This window comes from Sitophilus oryzae, unplaced genomic scaffold, assembly GCF_002938485.1.
Source record: "Sitophilus oryzae breed Bouriz unplaced genomic scaffold, Soryzae_2.0 scaffold_509_pilon_pilon, whole genome shotgun sequence".
Lineage (NCBI taxonomy): Eukaryota > Metazoa > Arthropoda > Insecta > Coleoptera > Curculionidae > Sitophilus > Sitophilus oryzae.
This window is the reverse complement of record NW_022147095.1, coordinates 22,107-41,804: the sequence shown is the minus strand read 5'-3', so window position 1 is coordinate 41,804 and position 19,698 is coordinate 22,107. Positions and strand designations below refer to the sequence as shown.

General features: G+C 32.1%; 1 protein-coding gene across 1 annotated transcript in view; it reads left to right on the top strand.

The window, feature by feature from the left end:
- The first annotated feature begins 620 nt into the window (after positions 1-620).
- Positions 621-19,698, top strand: part of LOC115886888 — a 28,654-nt gene continuing 9,576 nt past the window's right edge. Inside the window, exons 1-5 of the mRNA XM_030906213.1 lie at positions 621-714; positions 2,591-2,814; positions 8,425-8,569; positions 16,222-16,344; positions 16,685-16,861. Of these exons, the coding sequence (XP_030762073.1) occupies positions 621-714; positions 2,591-2,814; positions 8,425-8,569; positions 16,222-16,344; positions 16,685-16,861 (763 nt within the window). The remainder of the gene's footprint in view (positions 715-2,590; positions 2,815-8,424; positions 8,570-16,221; positions 16,345-16,684; positions 16,862-19,698) is intronic.

Here is a 19,698-nt window from a genome sequence, read left to right as displayed (position 1 = left end):
TTCAAAAATTTTAAATAACTCATCCATTTACTTTTAGTGCATAGCAATTTTCAGCAATCGTGTAACTTTTTTATTTATATACTGTCTGCGAAGAAAATATAGCAGAAATATTAAGGAAATTATTGAAAAAAACTACAATCAATTATTTCTAATAGATTTCGAGATATTGATTTTTGAATTCAGAGTTCTAATAGCGCAATCACTGTCGAACACTAACTCAATTCCACTTATTTTTAGCAAAAATGCAAGTGTTTCTAACTTGCACTTAAAAATTTTTAAGCTATAGGAAAAAATACAACGATTCGTTAATAAATAAACATAATGCCACGAGACGTAATTAAATCGTGAAGCTGAACGCATGATGTACACCTCTCCCTAGAACTTTAAATACTGATAGAGATACTGATTGGGGATTGGGTCGACCGGTCAACTGCGACAATTCTGCTTATCCCCTTCCACGTCTCTTAGCAATGTGTACAGTTTCTCGGTTTATTTCATACGCTTGGCAACGTGTTTACTGTTCTCTCTTTGTTCAGTACATATATATAAACGGATTGTACTCTTCTTACATACAGAAATCTCGACCCCAGACTAACCTTTGTATATAAAAAGGTGAAACAATGAAGTCAGATATTGCGGACCATGTTTGGTCAAAACAGCACAATATAAAATCAGAAGTACGGGTTGTCCACAGGGAACCTTATGGGAAAAAGCGTAAATTTAAAGAAGCTGTTTTTATTGCTAACAATAACAACATTTTTAGCAATCCTAGTACAAAAATATCTACCATATAACAATCACTGATAAAAGGCACCAATGCAGACATTCTAAATGGACAACCTCACGGTTGACTGCTTTCCAACTTTTTTAAGGGTGAATGTCTGGCTGTAGTATAACAGCTCAGTTTAAGAATTGACTTGATAACGGTCAGTGGATCTACTGACCGAAACATTGTGGTTTGGTGTTAATCAAAAATAAAGACAATGGAAGTTCCAAATTCTTTTAGTTTCAAGTTAGTTGTTGCCAGTAGGAAAAAAATAAAAATATATCTATACTTATGTGGCGGATTCATCTCTCCAAAAAATCCTATATGGGTATTTCGCCACTGCAAGGAAATCTACAAAATAAAATGGTTATTTTTTGTAAACACTTCTGCGTCAATCTAAACAGAATTGTCAGAAGTTAGGTTTACAGATATACAAATTTGCCTAACGAACAAAATTGCTTAACGTTTCGGAAAGTTTATCTCTTTCCGTCAAAAAAAATACAAAGAATAAAGAAAAAACTATTTAAAATATTTAAATTCAACTATTCGAGAACACTTTAGTTTTTTAAAACAGATACGTCTCCAAAAATCGTTGACGTTCTGTTAAAATGACATTATATATCAAGTTAAACTTCAAAATTAACAATTACTACCTGATAACAATTACTTAATAAGGTAAAACCAAAAAGCCCTAAACTTTCTGTATGATTATTTTTAATTTTTACGTATGTTATGTTTATTTATGTTACGTTCTTTAAAATCAGAGAAGCGATTGCCATACATTACTAACATCTACAGATGCATGAGCAATACATTTATTTTTATTAGATTGTATTAAAAAAGCCTCTTTTATTTTTCTTTTAGAGGCTATCCTTTTTAATTTTTTGGGAAAAAATATATTTTAAGTGTTATTTTAGTAGCCCAAATCTCATTAAAAATACATATTTCCATTATGTTTTTTAATTTTCTGAATATCCAATATTAAAGACAATACATAAGGTATTCAAAAGGGTATTCAAACTTTTGTTATATATGCAATAAAGGTTTTAATGATAAATACTTTTAATAGAACTTCTTATGGGGAAGGCAAATGTTTCAAACATTCCAATTTATGGATACACTTTATTTTGTAATTTTCAAATACTGTTAATTAGTGATTAATTAGTTATAATTCATATCAAATAAACTTTTAGTCACGTTGCCCACTTTTATATATTTTCTTTTAATCAAAATATTTTAGGAAACAAAAATGAATTAATTATAAATATATAAACAGTTATTATTTACATCAATAAAACCCACCTTTTTAACAGAACTTAAGGAACATAAAAGGCCATTACTACCGCTTTCCCGTTCAAAATATTCTAATAAAGTTGCGATGAGTTTTTTACGGCTATTAAGCTTATCCACTTCTTATTACGGCTTATTATTACTTTTTATCCGGTTTATTATCTTGTCCACTTCGCACTAAAGGATGTTCTAAAAAGAACAATATTCGACAGCACGGTCTGCTAGGAAACATTTTTAAGCTAAAAGTATCACAACACTATTTATTTAAACCAGAAACTCGTTATAGAAATCTAAAGTGTCAAAACGAATAACAATATCAATAAATAAATAAATAAATATGGCAACTTCAGATTTTGAATCCCCAGTGCGAAATTTAAATTCCAGTTAGTCAGCCCGGTGCCGAATATGATCATGGTTGACAACAATGAATTTAAAAATTGCGCTCGCGATTACGTAACTAGAAGTTTAATTGATATGAAATATATTTGTGTCATTTAATTATTGGTACTCTAACTAGATATTCTATTGTTACAGATTCAATGCAAACGCTGTGCAAGAACCACTTTTTGCAACAGCTTTATAGAAAAATCGACGGAGCTGTGTTGTGGAGTCAAAACGAACGAAACTTGGATTGCGTCATCACCTTTCAAACGCATTCGATACTGCAAAGGTTTATGTTGCGTTTCGACGGCTTGCAACTCGACTGTAATGATCATCTTTTTATATACGATGGTGCCCATGCTGTAGGCACTTACAAGGTGAGTGGGCGATAATACATTGTTAATAATATTAATCTAGATATACGATCACAATTTGAATTATACTGCTACATACCGAATTGTCTGGTTATCTACTCAGCATCCATAAAATTTGAACTAACGAGTTGTAAAAAAGCATCGTGAGAACCGAATCGAATCACAATGCAATCGTTCGTTTCTACGGCTTGTTCGTTCAAAGAGTCGTGAGAATTGATTCATTGCTTACAATCCGGTTTGTTCAATTGAATCGTGGCCAACACGGATCTATAAAATTTGAACGATGAGCCGTAAAAAAGAGTTGTAAGAATTGAATCGGATCACAATGCGATTATTGGGCGCGGTGGTGATATAGGCATAGAGAGAGTCGGGCATCAATATTTAGACTTGAGCAAAAGCCCTAAACAAACATCATGGGTATAAAACCCAAACGATAAGAAAGTTATTTACAAGAAAAATGTTTACGTTAATATTTTTGTTAAAATTAAATGTGGAACTAAAAGACGAAATCGTATTTTTATGCAACTTCATATAAATATTATTGGCCTCTGCTCAACATGATAAAAAAACGGCATCAGATGGCTATGAAATGAAGATCGCTGTCATTTTAAAATTATATGGGGAATGTCATCGATGTTCAGTTCCAAGCCAACTGGACGCCATTTTTTTGATCATAGGATATTATATATTATTTATTATATGATTATTAAATCGGAATTAAAACATGGTAAAATATTAAAATGGTATTAAGAAGTCTTTAATAAATGGTATACAGGGTGTCCCACAATTAGTGCGACAAACTGAAAGGGGTTGTAGAGGGCATCAAAACAAGTCATTTGAGTATAGGAACCGAGTAATGTCCGGTATTATTAAAATGAGCGGAAGGAACTTGACTGGACGTGCACTAAGGTACCAACACGGACTGCACGCCCTACTATCAACAGCGAACTGGCGTGTGCATTTGTGTCTTCAACAGAATGGACGGCACTTTGAGCAGTGTTTGTAAATGTTTTGAATAAATAATGCAACTTGAAATTTACGTTTCACTCTACCTCCTGCCAAAACGGCACATTTCCGGACATGGGTTCCTATACTCAAATGACTTGTTTTGATGCCCTCTACAACCCCTTTCAGTTTGTCGCACTAATTGTGGGACACCCTGTATATGAATTGGATTGATAATTTAATATTATTTGTAAAATAATCAATCCAATTACGCCCGCCAGTGCCCAAAGTGTTGCAAAACAAATGAAAGAACTATATATTTCTTTTTCTGGTCCCTTCAATAATTGTCAGACCAAATTATCGCCGATAGTGCCAGTTACGATTCTTGTTTTTATGAAACGTAAATTGTGCATAATCGTAGGAGTAGATTCAATGAGAAATCGAATCGTGTGATTCGATTCAGTAAAAAGAATCGTAATGCCCATCACTATCCTACAGTAGCCATCGGACAAACCGAAAGTCGTTATCATATCACGCTTTTAAATCACTGATATTAGAAATTCGGATATAAGTTATCACGAGAGCCTCCTTTCTCTAAAGTCATGGAACAGATTGAAGGTCGTGATCATATCACTATTTTAAATCACTGATGAAAATAGTATTTTATAAAAAAAATAACTTAATTAGATCAAATAAAACTCAAATTAATCTAAAATATCTAATAATATAATAAACTGAGAACATTCAAGTTACTGTAAATCTTGCTGATAGACAAATTTTAATTTAAAATGCAAAGGTGAATGTTATTGGCACCAGTATTTCTTCTGATCAAAAGAACTATTTTGTTTTAATCTATACAGAGAGAGACAGAATTGGGAACACGTCTTAATAGTAGTATTATTAGTTGCCCATTTTCAGAATAACTATAACATAAAGAAAACTAAAAACTTTTGGAAATTTGAACGAAATCGACCATTTTAATATTAAAATTCAGTATTTTATGATACTAAATATGAAAGTATCTAAAACTATATCATAAGAATTTTTTAAATTGATATAAAATTGATATAATAAAAACAAAAGATCAATTCCATATAAATAAATGTTCATCATACCCAAAAAAATTGTGAAACCACAATATACCCACAGTTTATTCGTACCATGTTTATCGGCTTACGAACACATTTGCTTTAAAATCTACGTACCTACTTAGCGATTATCTTATGTTATATAATGTCGGGTTTTGAGAATCTATGTTAAAACAATTATTATTCCGGTTTTTTATTATTTACCGATTATGTTAAATTATTATTTTAATTAAAAAGGTCTTGATTAATTGAAATGCATTTTAAACGCAAAAGTTTATATCAATCTAATTAATACTAATTAAAAATTCTGCATTTTGAAAACTAATTTACCCTCGAAAATTGCAAAATTTAATTAACTTATGCATGCCAAGTGGTAGAATTAATTTTTAATTTAATAACGCTTAAATAACCCCAGGAAATTACTACTACGATCTCCGCAAAACTAAAAAACTTTAAAACTTTATCATATTTAATGTTTGTAGCACAGGAAAATTAAACAACCAACTGTAGCCAAGTGCAAAATTAACGATATATTACCGAACAGAGCGGAACTATAGTAAACTTTAAACGTTTGTCATGTTTAATGTTTCCTCCCACCGCAGCTTCTCTATTTTTGATAGATTTATGAGTTAAAGTGTAATTTTTTCATTTGATATCGGTTAAATTAATTTTCTATACGGGTGAGAATTGTTTAAATCTATATTAAGTGCTATGCATATAAAATGATTAATTAATAAAATAATTATATGAATAATACCGTATGATCGAGAATAAACGGCGTCAACGATGGCTATGAAATGAAGATCGCTGTCATTTTATATGTAAATTTATATGGGAAATATCATCGATCGTCATTTCCCAGCCAACGGGACTCCGTTTTTATTCGGTCATACGGTATAATGTAGTGTGTGTATTTGGTGGCAAATTCATATTAATGATTAAAAAACCTTAATAAATTTTTTGAAGTGAAACTTCTTCACGCGCGCTGAAAGTAAAAATTCAAGGCCGTGACACACGAGCTAGTGGTAACGATCGAAAAAGTGGTAAGGACAGCCCTACGGCTTAGAAATACGTAGTGACGCAATTTGTGAGCAGTCCACGAGTTTATCAAAATATTTATATTTTAATACAAATTTTATGAAGGCGAGTCAAATTATTACGTGTAAAAAACTATTTGTTACCCGTAAAAAATTATTTGTTATACGCAAAAAACTATTTTTTACGCGTAAAAAAATATTTTTTTTAATTTATGACTTTTTCAATATTCCAAACTAAACTTTTCCGAACATGTCCTTCAAAACCTACAATTTAATAGCTATTAGTAAGAAGTTTAACTTCAAATATGCGCTCATAGTGCACACAATTTTTTTTAAATATATTTTAAACTAATTGCAACATTTTTATAACCGAAATAATAAAATAAACAAAAATCAGACGCATTGAAAAAGGGTCCGTTAACATAGCAGCAAAAAATTTACAGTCTAGATATTACAGTTAGCAGAGATTACAAGCATCCGCACACGGGTCGTCTGGCTTTCGAAGCGGAAGCATCTCAAACTCCAACCGAATCTCCCTCCACTCTACCTTCGTATGTAAATATGTAAATGATAATACCAACCACATCGACTCCGCGTCGACCGCCAAACGACCCGTTCGTGGATCTACTATTATTTACGTAGGAAATAGAGTTTGAGACGCTTCCGCTTCGAGGTTGAGACGACCCGTGTGTGCACGGTCTAAGTGCTTTTTAAATGATATTTAATTAGAAAATTACTTCTAATTATTCTATTGAATCTAGGCCTCCACACTGTTATTCTATACGGCCAAACAGTGTGGAGGCCTAGACAAACTAAAAGAAGTGTGGGAGGTCCACAGAAACGTTGGGTGGACGACATTAGGGAAGTGGTAGGTAAACGGCGGTTAAATACAGCACATAACAGGGAGACATCAATGAACGACCAAATCAATTTTTCCCACCCAATTTCCCAGTTCAATCTTTACCCACCTCTACTGTAGAATGTTTAATTTTTAAATATTTCCTTTTGTTTTCCTTTAAGTTTTTTGTTTCTTAAGTTTGACGAAGCCTATGATAATTTTAAAAATTTACACAATATTATAAGTCGCGATATTTCTAATTAACGGTTCAAAAAACTTTTTTTTTCTTTTTGTTCATTTTATAAATTGGTGCACACTTTGGAATCTTTTTATAAAATTAGACTAATAAGTAAATAAGTTTCTCATAGCACAACAATTTAAACAAAATATCTGCTTATCTTTGCCGTACGGTCTTTCGTATTTTCTTTCGTACGGTATTTCGGTATTTTTTGTAACGTCGTGTCGCGCTCCACAACGAATCAGGAACCTGTTACTGAAGAACGACGATCATAATGACGACAAAATTATAAATTATTTATAATTTGCAAATAAATTATTTATAATCGCACTTGAAATTAGCTCGAACCGTAGTAACCGCCTAGCGACGTGTTTAGCTCCAGCCGTCGCGATTTCGTCGGTCGCCAACAGTAGTATCTGGAACTGGTATGTTCGTAGCGCCGCGCGATCTCGGTCGGGACGTGTTCGCTGTTCGCTCCAGCTGTCGCGCTCCTAGAGTTGTAATCCCCTGTCACGAACAGAAGGAACTGCTGTAACTGGGCATTGACGCTCGACCTCGGCGGCGACCTACTTCGCTCCAGCCGTCGCGCTCCTAGAGTTTTAGTTCCCTGTCGCGAATAGAAGTAACTGCTGTAACTGATTATCGACGCTCGACCTCGGCTGCCACGTACTTCGTTCCAGCAGTCGCTGGAGCGTTTCTAGGGTTTCGGTTTTGCCTGTCGCTATTTGGTCTGTTACTATTGGCGTTGGTGCTCCCGTCGCTACGTTACTTTCGAAATAGCGATTTTTGGTATGTAGTAGGCATGGTATAAAATAGTGTTGTTTGAAAGGTGAAACGCAAAAGCAAACAAAATAAAATAAAAATATTTTATTTGCTTTTATACATTTATATAAGTTTTATTGTTTATATCGATTTTTAAGGTTAGGTTAGACCAATAAATATTTTTTTTGACAGTGGTTTGGACTTTGTTCTCGATTTTAACATTAAATATATTATATTGCAATACACATAAATATGAGGCGTTCATTTTATTTAAACGAAAATTGATAAGAAAAAAAAAATAACAAGGAATGTCATCGTTTTTCTAAAAATGAGATAGATTGGCTATACACAATTATAAACTCGATATTTGGAAAATGAGTGGCGGATAAAAGTTACATTAATCTACAAATATAGATAAGTTAGATATATTTTTAGCGAAGACCGCAACACTTTGGAAGTCGGAACCTCGCTTACAAAATCGCGGTATTTTGTCACGGCATTTTTCTGGAACGGTCGCTATTGTAATGCGACTCACGTGGAACCGGTGTTCCCATCACTAGTTTCTAGTACATCGATCAAAACTCACAGTACACAAAAAACCAAACTTAATTATAATTTTTAACGTAATATAATACCCCAAACAAATAGATCTTGCTGGGAATTCATTCATATACTAATATCTATTGTTATCTATTTCTGTTTCAGTTTGATTTGTCTTGCAAGAACACGAAACAGACTTTAGGCGCTATGTTTACTCGAACCAATTATGTCACCCTCAAATACGTCACCGACAGTTGGGGCACGGATTCCAACGGCTTCAAGCTAGTAATAACGGCCGTAAAGGACCCCAGTAAGTATTTATTAGTGGTTTTCTTGTGAAGGGGGGGGGGAGGGCAAATAATTCTAAGATGGTAATTCTAAATATATTATATGTTTAATATTAATATTTATTGGTATTTTATTTAGATAATGGGACTTTGCTTGTGTCGGGTAAAATTTTAATATTTATGATTACTAACATATTTTTAGGTAAGAATGTTAAGCTTATAATGTACAAGGTGAGTCAACCATAAAGTCCATTATCTCATTTGTTTTGAGGTTTACAAAAAATATTAAATTCAAAAGTTATAGGGACGGTTAAGATACATATTTTAAAATTATTATAGAGTATACGGTACTATTTTTTATTTTATTTTTATATTCTGCGTAAAATTCCAACTTTTTTATATATAATGTTATATACATAAAATTAATAGTTTTTTTAATTTAAATTTGTTTAAACAAATTTTAGACTGCAGTGTGGTAAAGAACTGTTAGTGATATCATTGTTTCTGAAGTTGGGCAACAAAAATTTGATAGTAGAATTTTATAGAGATATAGAAAAAGACGTATGTAAAGATATTTTGGTTAATATTTATGAATTTCAACTATTTAAAATTAAGAAATTTCAAATTTTTTAAATGGTACACCCTATATATTTTCATTTTTTCTGATAGTTCTTCTACTTATTAAGTATGATATATATCTATTTTTAATAGTTTGTGAATTATTCCATTTTTTCTATTTTTACCCATATTTTTAACACAATTAGGCTATAACATCATAGTTACCATGACAAAAAGTGATAGTTATCAACTAAAAATTTGAATATTAGTTTATGTATTATTATAAGTATAAATGGTAAAGATAGGTAAGTTACAGATCTTCTTGAAAACGAATTAGTCAATGTGAGTGATATACACGAACAAGCCAAGAAAAAACATATTTTTTGGTGCAGTACTATATATTATATAGTACTTTGTTAAGTACTATAAGAATAGATGTAGATTATCCAGAAAACTTTTTCATATTATATATATATATATATATATATATATATATATATATATATATATATATATATATATATATATATATATATATATATATATATATATATATATATATATATATATATATATATATATATATATATATATATATATAAGCAGAAAGTAGTCTCGACTGACTAGTGAGAAAGAAAATCTGGGATTTAGTGGGGTTGCAGTCGGAAGGGTTTGACAAAGAATTAATACACTTTGTTAATTGTCAAGCTTTCGGAATTTATTTATTCCTTCCTCAGGACACTAAAATGGAAATACAAGTTAGACAATTGCTGTTATAAAAGTTAAGAATAAGACTTACTTAACGTGGTACAGAAAATACCTTCATAAAAACTACATTAAACATGGTTTGTGTTGATAACTCCACCGTGAAAGCATCGCTGACCAGTCAACCACAAGGACAATATATATATATATATACATATATATATATATATATATATATATATATATATATATATATATATATATATATATATATATATATATATATATATATATATATATATATATATATATATATATATATATATATATATATATATATATATATATATATATATATATGTGTGTGTGTGTAATGGGACGGTTTGCTGCACTAGTAATATTGGCTTTACGAAATGCATTATAAACCAGAATTACTACGAGAAAAAGAATTACTGTATGTCGAAGAAAATTCCGTAGTAAAATCAGTAGTCGTCAACAATTAGATAATCTAGTATTACCCTAATCTGTGGCCATTCGCCCAACGGAAAATCCAAGTCTCATCTTTCATAATATCACAGAGAATGTTCTCTGTGATAATATAGAAATACGCCAAGAAATTCACGACTGCGATTTTAATTTATTTGAGTAAAATTAATTAATTTTAACGATAATAATAGCAATTGTAACTAATTATTAAACTACTTGTTAAAGATAAGTAATAAATATTTTTGTTTTGTCATGGCAACTATTATATAGCCTAATTGTATTAAAAATATGGGTAAAAATAGGAAAAATTGGAATAAATCGCAATTTATTGAAAATAGGTATATGACTTATTTAATAAAAGTTGAAGAGTTTTGTAAAATCTATCAGAAAAAATGATAATATATAGGGTGTACCATTTAAAAAATTTTAGATTTTTTAATTTTAACTAGTTGAAATTCATAAATATATTCTAAACACCCTGTAGGATTTAACTAAAATATATTTACGCCATATATTTGTTTCGTCTCTATAAATCTCTCCTCCCAAATTTTGGTACTCCAACTTCAGAAACAATAGCACCACTAACAATTTTTACCACACTGCAACTTAACATTTCTTTAAACAAATTTAAATATTACAAAAACTATTAACTTTTGGTAGATAACATTATATATAAAAAAGTTATGGAATTTCACGCAGAATCTCTAAATAAAACAAAAAATGAGGTGTTGTATTTAAAAAACATATGTTTTATCAGCCATACTTTTTTGAAGCATGTTGTTTACTCTATAATAATTTTAAAATGGGTATCTTAACCTTCCCTATAACTTTTATATTTAACTTTTTTTTTCTAAACGGCGAAACAAATGAGATAATGGACTTTACTCTATCATTGACTCATCCTGTAGACACTGATTATGGTTTTTACCTTGATGCTAGCTGATTTTCAAAGCGGTTATTTTTTTTCTATTTGCAGTAAATTATTTAAAATTTTGTGCATTTTTCAGTTAACGCAACTCTGGAAGTGTTATTGAAAAGAAAATTTGAAGTCGGCGATCACCATCGAATTGTCTTTCGATAAATTGTCAGAATGGGCTTTATTATAATCAAGTTTGGTCATGATTCAAATGGAAAATGGAAAACACTTGACAAAAACACAATTTAAATAGAATATTAAAATATAATAGCAACAAGGTATATTCGGAAGAATTTACAGATAAATAATAAAACGTATAAAAAGCAGATAGAAGAACAATATGGTTTACCTACTTCTTCTTTCTTGATTGGTTTTACGGCCTAAGCTTCCAGAACTATACGGCCAGGTGATAGTCTCCTATCCTGTGCTTCTTCTTCAATTAAGACAAGAGAAGCTCGTGAAAGCGTCCGACTCGGGGTTTCTCTTGAATATTTGTCTTGTACCCTGAAAGGGTAGTCTAGGTCCTCTTTTTTATGGTTGTGTGTCTGTATTGGGTCTAATGGTGAGTCCTATATTATATATTGGGTGGATGGTTTACCTAATTATAACTTATGTATCTACGAGGCTGTAACATACCGCCAACAGAAGAATGTTTTCACGCCAGGTCACCTACAACAACGTCAATAATTAATTTAATTACTTTCCAGATGGAATTTGTATAAACTAATTTTATATTTGCATGTTTTATCTCAAAACGTGTTAGTAATCATAAATAGTTAAATTTTACCCGACACGTGCAAGGGACTCACTGTTACATTTTATACGTTAATGTTTTGCTGTTTGAATAATTTAAACAAATTTAATGGTTTATATTTTAAGTTCTTGCTAAATTATATGCATATCATATCGAAACCCTGATATTTTTGAACCCCTGATGCGTATGAAAATATGCATATGAAAATATATCTGGGGTTAGTCCATTTTAAATACATGTTACTTTCTTTTAATTCTGACGGCAGGGAGAGTTGAGAGTTGAGAACCCTGTTTTTATTTTTTTGACAAATTTATTTACTGTTACCGTATGATCGAAAAAAACGGCGTCCAGTTGGCTGGGAAATCACGATCAATGACATTTCCCACATAAATTTATGTATAGAACGACAGCGATCTTCGTTTTATAACCAATCCTGACGCCGTTTTTTTTCGATCATACGGTATAAGCCTGGTTTCCTTTGGATTTTTTTTATCACAAATTGTAACTACATATTTTATTCTTTTAGCTACAAGAAACCCAGTTTTTCCTGTATAGGAAAGGTTTTTTTCTTGTATAACAATATATGTAGATAGGTTTTAAACTCAATTAACGATATACTCTATTCACCTTTCTTTAATGCCATTTTCCTATGCAAACAAGGCGTAGTTTGTGACACTGCGACTTCCGATTTGTCTAAATATATAGCTGGCAATTGAGCAAAACAGCTTCAAGTTGTTGGTAATGGCCGTTAAAGATCCAAGCGAGTATTAATTAGGGCTTCTCTCCCCATAAGGCGGAGCTGTTGCCGGCGGCTTGCGAAAGTTGCCTTCGTCGGTGATGTATATTTCCCCAACTTTGCCCGGGTTACTATATTAATTCTGTTAACAGTTGATTCTTGATTGTATAACACGTTAATGTAGACAAAAATAGAGTGTTTAGGGGAGTCGTGCTGATTACTACCGCTTGAATTATTGCAGACGAGAGAATATACTAACTATTTTATAAACAATGGCATTATTCTAATGACTTCCGAATTGTATGTGAGAAACTCGTATAAAAACATGAAGCTGTAAAGATAGGTTAAACATATTATAAGGTTAGTATTAAAAATAAAAGAATTTCGGACTTGCAATCTCTTTATTTATTTTGCTTAAACAACGTTTCGGTCAGGAGTATTACTGGCCGTTATCAAGTATGAACTAAACTAAATTCTAAAACTACTGAGCTTATTTACTAGAGTCGAGCATTCACCCGTGAATTAGTTGGGTGCAGTCAAGCATGAGGTTCTTCACTAAGAATACCTGCATTGGAGCATCTTATGAGTTGCCATATTGTTTTTTCCATATTTGGATTGCTAAATATTTTATTATTGTTGGAAATGAATACGGCCTCTTTAAATTTGCTCTTTTTCCAATGGGGTTCTTTGTGGACATTTGTGGACATGTGTGGACATTTGTGGACATGTGTGGGCTTCCGACCATTTTATGTTGTGGCTGGCACCACACATGATCTGTATTGGTGCTCCAGCCTGAGAAGAGATACACTCTCTCTCTCTCTCTCTCCTGACGATTCATACATCATACTCTCTCTCTCTCTCTCCTGACGATTGCATATGTGAAAGGAGCATCGGAGAAGATCAGGAGAATAGCTAAGCAGTATAAAATTTGAAAAAAATATTTTTAAGTTTGGGACTACTCGAACAAGTATCATAACAAAAACAAAACCAAAATCATCAAAATAAGAAAGTGAGTGCATCTACCAGGTAATTTACGAGTGCGGTGAGTCGTATATTGGAGAGACAAAACGTCCTCTACATGTACGACTTGACGAATATAAAAAACATACACAAAGGGGTGAAACAATGAAACCGGGCATTGCTGTTCATGTGTGGTCCAAGCACCACAACATAAAATGGTCGGAAGCCTGTGTTGTCCACAAACGATAATAACTGCGTCCTTAAAGATCCATTGTGTTTCAAGGAAGAAAACTCTTCACACAGTCTATAATTCATCATACTTGAGGACTTTACTGTTATAGAGGGCACAGTGTATGTTATAGAGGGCACGGTGATATTCCATCTTCCTCTCTTATCGCAGATGTTCTTCCTGCAAGGGTATGCACCCTTCCACGGTTGGGGTTTGACCCTCCGAGCCCTTTACCGCCGATGAGCTTGTCTCCGGCTAAGGTACTCGTGGAGGGGAGGCCGTAGGATCTGCCTCAATTTTTCCCATCTCTTTAACTTGGTCTCTTCTTAGACCTGATACAGAGGTTGTCACGAATCTATAGTAGAGGATATTTACTATTACTCTTTCTCTATTGCCTCCTTGGATTTGATGTCAATTTCTACTGCGAGGACCTGACCATGAACTCCCTCTCTCGAGTTGATGACTCGCCCACTCGATGTCCTTACATTGGAGTTCTGAGCCTGGATAAAGGCTCAGCAGGTAAGTGGTGTCTTTCCACTTGCCCCTCGGTAGAAAGACCGTGATGGTCACCCCTTTTGGTGTGTTTTCTCTGTTCACTGTAATTAGTTCCGGCCCCTGCCAATTCTTAAGCTTAGGTGCCGTTTTTACCAACCAAACCGTCGATTCTTGAGATACACAATCTATGTGGAGCATGCCCACCAGAAAGTGTATCTCCGCAAAATGCAGTTGAATTAATTACTTAAGATACTGATGAGTGAAATTTTGTTATAAAAAGATAATAAGGAGTACTATACGTCTATAGTATAGATAAATTTCAACAGTAAGAATAGAATGCAATCGCTAAATATTCTCCAATAGGAAATATAAAACTTTTACCAATAAATACAAACAAATTACTAAATATTTTTGGTTTGGAACTTGCCAATGATTGAAAACTAATAGACTTGACATAGAAAATATACGAAGTAACCATTACGAAGAAAAATACAAACGAACGAAAAGAAAAATACCAACCTATATGAAGAAAACATTTTGTATATTGTCTCGTTTATTTATAGGTTAAACTGTATGTAGTCCATATATTTTGAATTTAGTGAGTTATGGACATGATTTTTGATCAGGTTTTACATACTATCATTATTGTCAGAATTTGTCAGCTTTATCGAAAAGCTAACAAGGGTCAATTTAAATGACAGCTATCATACATAAAAAAATATATAAAGATTTAGCTGATCATGCCAGATCCAGCAATATGCTTCTCCCAACGCTGCTTTATCAAATGTGCATATTAACCTTGGTCTTTTGACCCGCATAAAATTTGTAAACTCGCTTTCTGTTGAGTTTTTTCTACAGAGAAAAGGTTTTATTTCACTTACTATAGACCCTTTGTGGTCCCTGGGGTTTATAGCTTATTGTGGATTTTGAATTAATCTCGAATTTCTCGATTACACCAACGTACACCTTCCTTAGGGATAAGGTCAAGCCACGTGTTGCACGGGGTTACGAGACTCCTTCCTAATTACCATATCTTTTTAATTAAAATATATTACAACAATATTATACCGGGTACGTCTCAAAAATAGCTCACCCCTATAACTTTTTTATTGTTTCAGATAAAAAACGAGATTTGGTATATTAGTATATGACATAAATTAGGATTGATTTACGTATTCAGTTCTTTTCGGTCACTTCCTGTTTCAACGGAAATTACTACAACTTTTGTTTTTTAAATGACACTCTTTTATTTTTTTGCTTCATTAGATAGAAAATGACATTCTGAATAGAATGACATAGCAAATACCAACTTTTGACATATTCAATTAAAAAAATAGCATTATTATTCATAAAAAATGCTTTTTCCAAATATGCTAATGAGCTACCCTCGTTCCATTTGAAAAAATTGAGATATGATTAAAAATATGACATGGGCATCTGTTAACCGACCAGAAGATACAAAAAATATTAGACCATTAAATCTATTTTTCCAAGGCCTCTTGATTTAAAATTAGTATTTTTAACACAGCCATGGCACTCTAGATTGAAAATGTCCAGATGAGAAATTTCCCAGATTTTGGTTTGGTTTAGTTTTGGATATGTATAGTTTATTTATTAAGGATATGGGGATCGAAAAACCTAGCTAATAAGAACGATCCGGGGATCACAGAATCGTGAAATTGAAATGCCAGACGATGTTTTCAGTATGTTATCGATAAATTTTCAAATAATTTTGTCGACATTAAATTAATCTCTTTTGGAGTGATGCATTTAAAATTTTTATTCATTAGATCATTTTTTTAATTTGTAAAAATAAGTCTCTTTTTTAATTTTCAGAGCACACGTGTACGGAGTTCCGTTGCAATCTACGGGAGTTCTGTATTGCCACCGACTTAGTATGCGATGGCATTAATCACTGTGCGGATGGTTCTGATGAATCGTCCAACAATCTTTGCCAAAGTAAGTTATCATTTTAAAGCTTAAAAAGAAAAAAAAAAGAGAGACATGTTCTTATAGTAAACCTTATTAATTAAAACAATTAAAATCAGGGCGATGTAACGTTATGTTCCAAGGTGATGTTCGTACCAAGCAAATCGGTGATAGAAATATACAAAGAAACTTCTGATTACGCGCCCACCGATGATTGGGCCGAGCAGACAATTGTCTTTTAAAAAACAATAAGCTCTATCGATTTTTTTTCGAACTTATACCCTGTATATTACCCTAATGCCGACTGCAATTTTAGTGTATATACCAAGAGAAAAAATATATTTTTTTAATGTTATTTAATTCTTTTCAGACAACGACACGGGAACCATCCTTGGTCTAGAAGTGACCTGGTTTGTAGTGGTAGTGATCAGTACCTTTCTGGTGTTCCTAATGCTCATTCTGGGCGTTTCCATCTGTGCTTGTAGAAAAGGAGGCTGGAGTCACCGACCAGGGAACTCAGTCGCCCAACAAAACGCTTCTTATTCATGTAAGGATTGCTGCTTTCTGTGTCTGTTACTGAACAAGAAGTTTATACTAAAAAATTGCTATTCTAATACTACTAACTGTCGCAAATTAACAGTATGGTTGTTTGACCTAAGACAAAGGTAATTCTGTGTTAACTATAATATTCTTTGCCTAAGAGTCACTTAACCAAGTAATACTAACCTTAGTTACTAACCTTAACGATGTTTAACTTATATTGTTTAAATTAGATAAACGAAAGGAAATTTGTATGTCAAAATTACCCGGTGTGACTTAGAAATTTAACAGTAAACCTATAAAATAAACCTTCAACTAAAATTATTAAGACTATTTTAATAAAACTACTCCACGAACGAGTAGACAAATATGCGTTTAAAAAGTTTGTTTGCTTTAATCTAGCCAATGAAGGATCAATAAAATAAGTAATTATGTTTTAAATTAACCTACCAGAGAGATATATTGTAAGTTATTGTACAGGGTGGATCAAATTCGACGCTTTTAAATGGAAACACCCTTTTCTATAGGAGATAGACAAAATATAATATTGGTGTCTGGAGCTCAATTTTTGTCAAAAACATGATGGTGAAAACCGCACATCGATATCTGTAACCGTTTCGGAGTGACGGGGTGTTTTTCAAAAATATGCATTTTGTATTTTTATGAAAACATTTCCAAAGCACCTTTTTACGTAGAATTTAATGGTTTAAGTATAATTTTTTTAAAATTAATAATTTAAGAAATATCAACAGAAAATTTGATTTTTATATGGGACGCCCTGTATATTTTGAATTTATTGAAAATAATTTAAAATTGCCTTTCTAAAAATATAACACACTTGATATTTTGCTCGATTCTTCTTCCAGATATAGAGTATATAAAAATTCGCCCGCTTTAAATAAGTAGGCTTTGAACGGCACCGGCTGTAATGCAAAAAAATTCTAGCTGTGTGAATTTTATAATATATTTATAACAATTTAAAATATATTTAACCAACATCAACACATTTAAACTATATCTAATAACAATAAAAATAAATAGCAAATCAGGACATAAGATTTTGCTACAGGTGTTCGACATATCGACTGTCTTCTGTTATGGATAGACGGGGCAGTTTTTGAACATTTCTCGCGGAATTCATTAACTCAGTGGAGGTGAAAAATACCCTCTCATAACTGCTAAGTATTTCTAATTCTTGTCTAGATTATACGGAAGAATTAGGAACCTTTATTCTTCCGCAAATATATCCATAGAATTAGATCCATGGGCACTAAGACAGGCGGCCTCGACGGCCAACGGCTGGGATCTTGGTTAGCTATTCAATTATTATTCTCGAAATTGGCTGCAAAAATTTGCTGATAACTTCAGCGTTCTGAGGCGGTGCGTCGTCTTGCTGGAAAAATATGTTTTCGAGTTCCATTAGGGGCCGATCATCACTAAGAGGTCCAAAGCCTATACTAGTTAAAAGTGGCGAACTTTTAAAAATTCTGTATTTCGAAGGGGATTATAACAAAATATCAAGTGTGCTATATTTTTGGAAAAGTAATTTTAAATTCTTTTCAATTAATTAAAAATATAGAGGGTGTCCCAAATAAAAAAATTATTTTTTCTGTTGATAACTCTTAAATTATTAATTTTAAAAAAAATATACTTAAACTATTGAATTCTACATAAAAAGGTGCTTTGGAAATGTTACATAAAAAGGTGCATAGAAATACAAAATTTTCCATAGCAAAAAAGTTACAGCGATTTGTTAAAAATGCATATTTTTGAAAAACTCCCCGTAACTCCGAAACGGTAACAGATATTGATGTGCGGTTTTCACCATCATGTTTTTGATGAAAATTGAACTCCAGACACCGATATTAGTTTTCGTCTATCTCCTATAGGAAAGGGTGTTTCCATTTAAAAGCGTCGAATTTGACCCACCCTGTACACTGATGTCTTTTTCTGACACTTTATTTCCGAGCACTAAATCACTATTGTGTAAGCTTTTTCTTTACATTTATTTTGCACTACACTCAATCACTGGATTTCTGTATCTCCTTATAAGCAATTTTCACTATTTATCAGAAGTGTGACTTTTGATGCTTTTTCCTTAAACTCATCAATATTGCAGATTATCCTTTTGATGATTTTTCTTTTCCTACGAATATACAGGGTGTCCCAGAAATAAGTGCAAGTATTTTAAGGGGTGATAGATCTCGATAAAAGAAACATATTTTCTCTTTATCGTTTTTCAAATCCAAGTCCAAAATAAGGGAGTTATTTTACTTTGAAAATTTCCAAAGAATATGAATTTTTGCTAAAATTTTGACCACTGGATCTTTTCTGGATTTTCTTTCTTGTAAATTTAATCTAATACCTATGTAGCATTTAATAAGTATGTTGTATTTTTTTTTCGCGAAAAAAACCTCATAGGCGAGGTGTGTTTCTGGGGTTGAACTATACTACCAGTTAAAATACTTGCACTGATTTCTGGGACACCTTGTATAACTTTTCATTTGAATTCCGAGTTGAATGATGACCTTTTCGCATACTATTAATGACGATAATAAAATTTAAATTGGGTTCTCTGAGTCGTCGCTAGTTAAGATATTTGTTCAGGACCAACTGTTGGATTTATTCTTGCGTTTCTTCACTAGTATATTATATTATATCTTCTGGAAGAGTTGAAATCAATTTTACGAAAAAATGACGTACACTCAATCCTCTTCCACTAGCCTATTTAAAATTTAATAAATAATGTGGCCTCATTAATAGAAATAACAATTTATTTATTTCACTTGTAGAAAAACAATTAGGTAGGGCACATTCATACAATAAACATGAGCGGTTGATAAC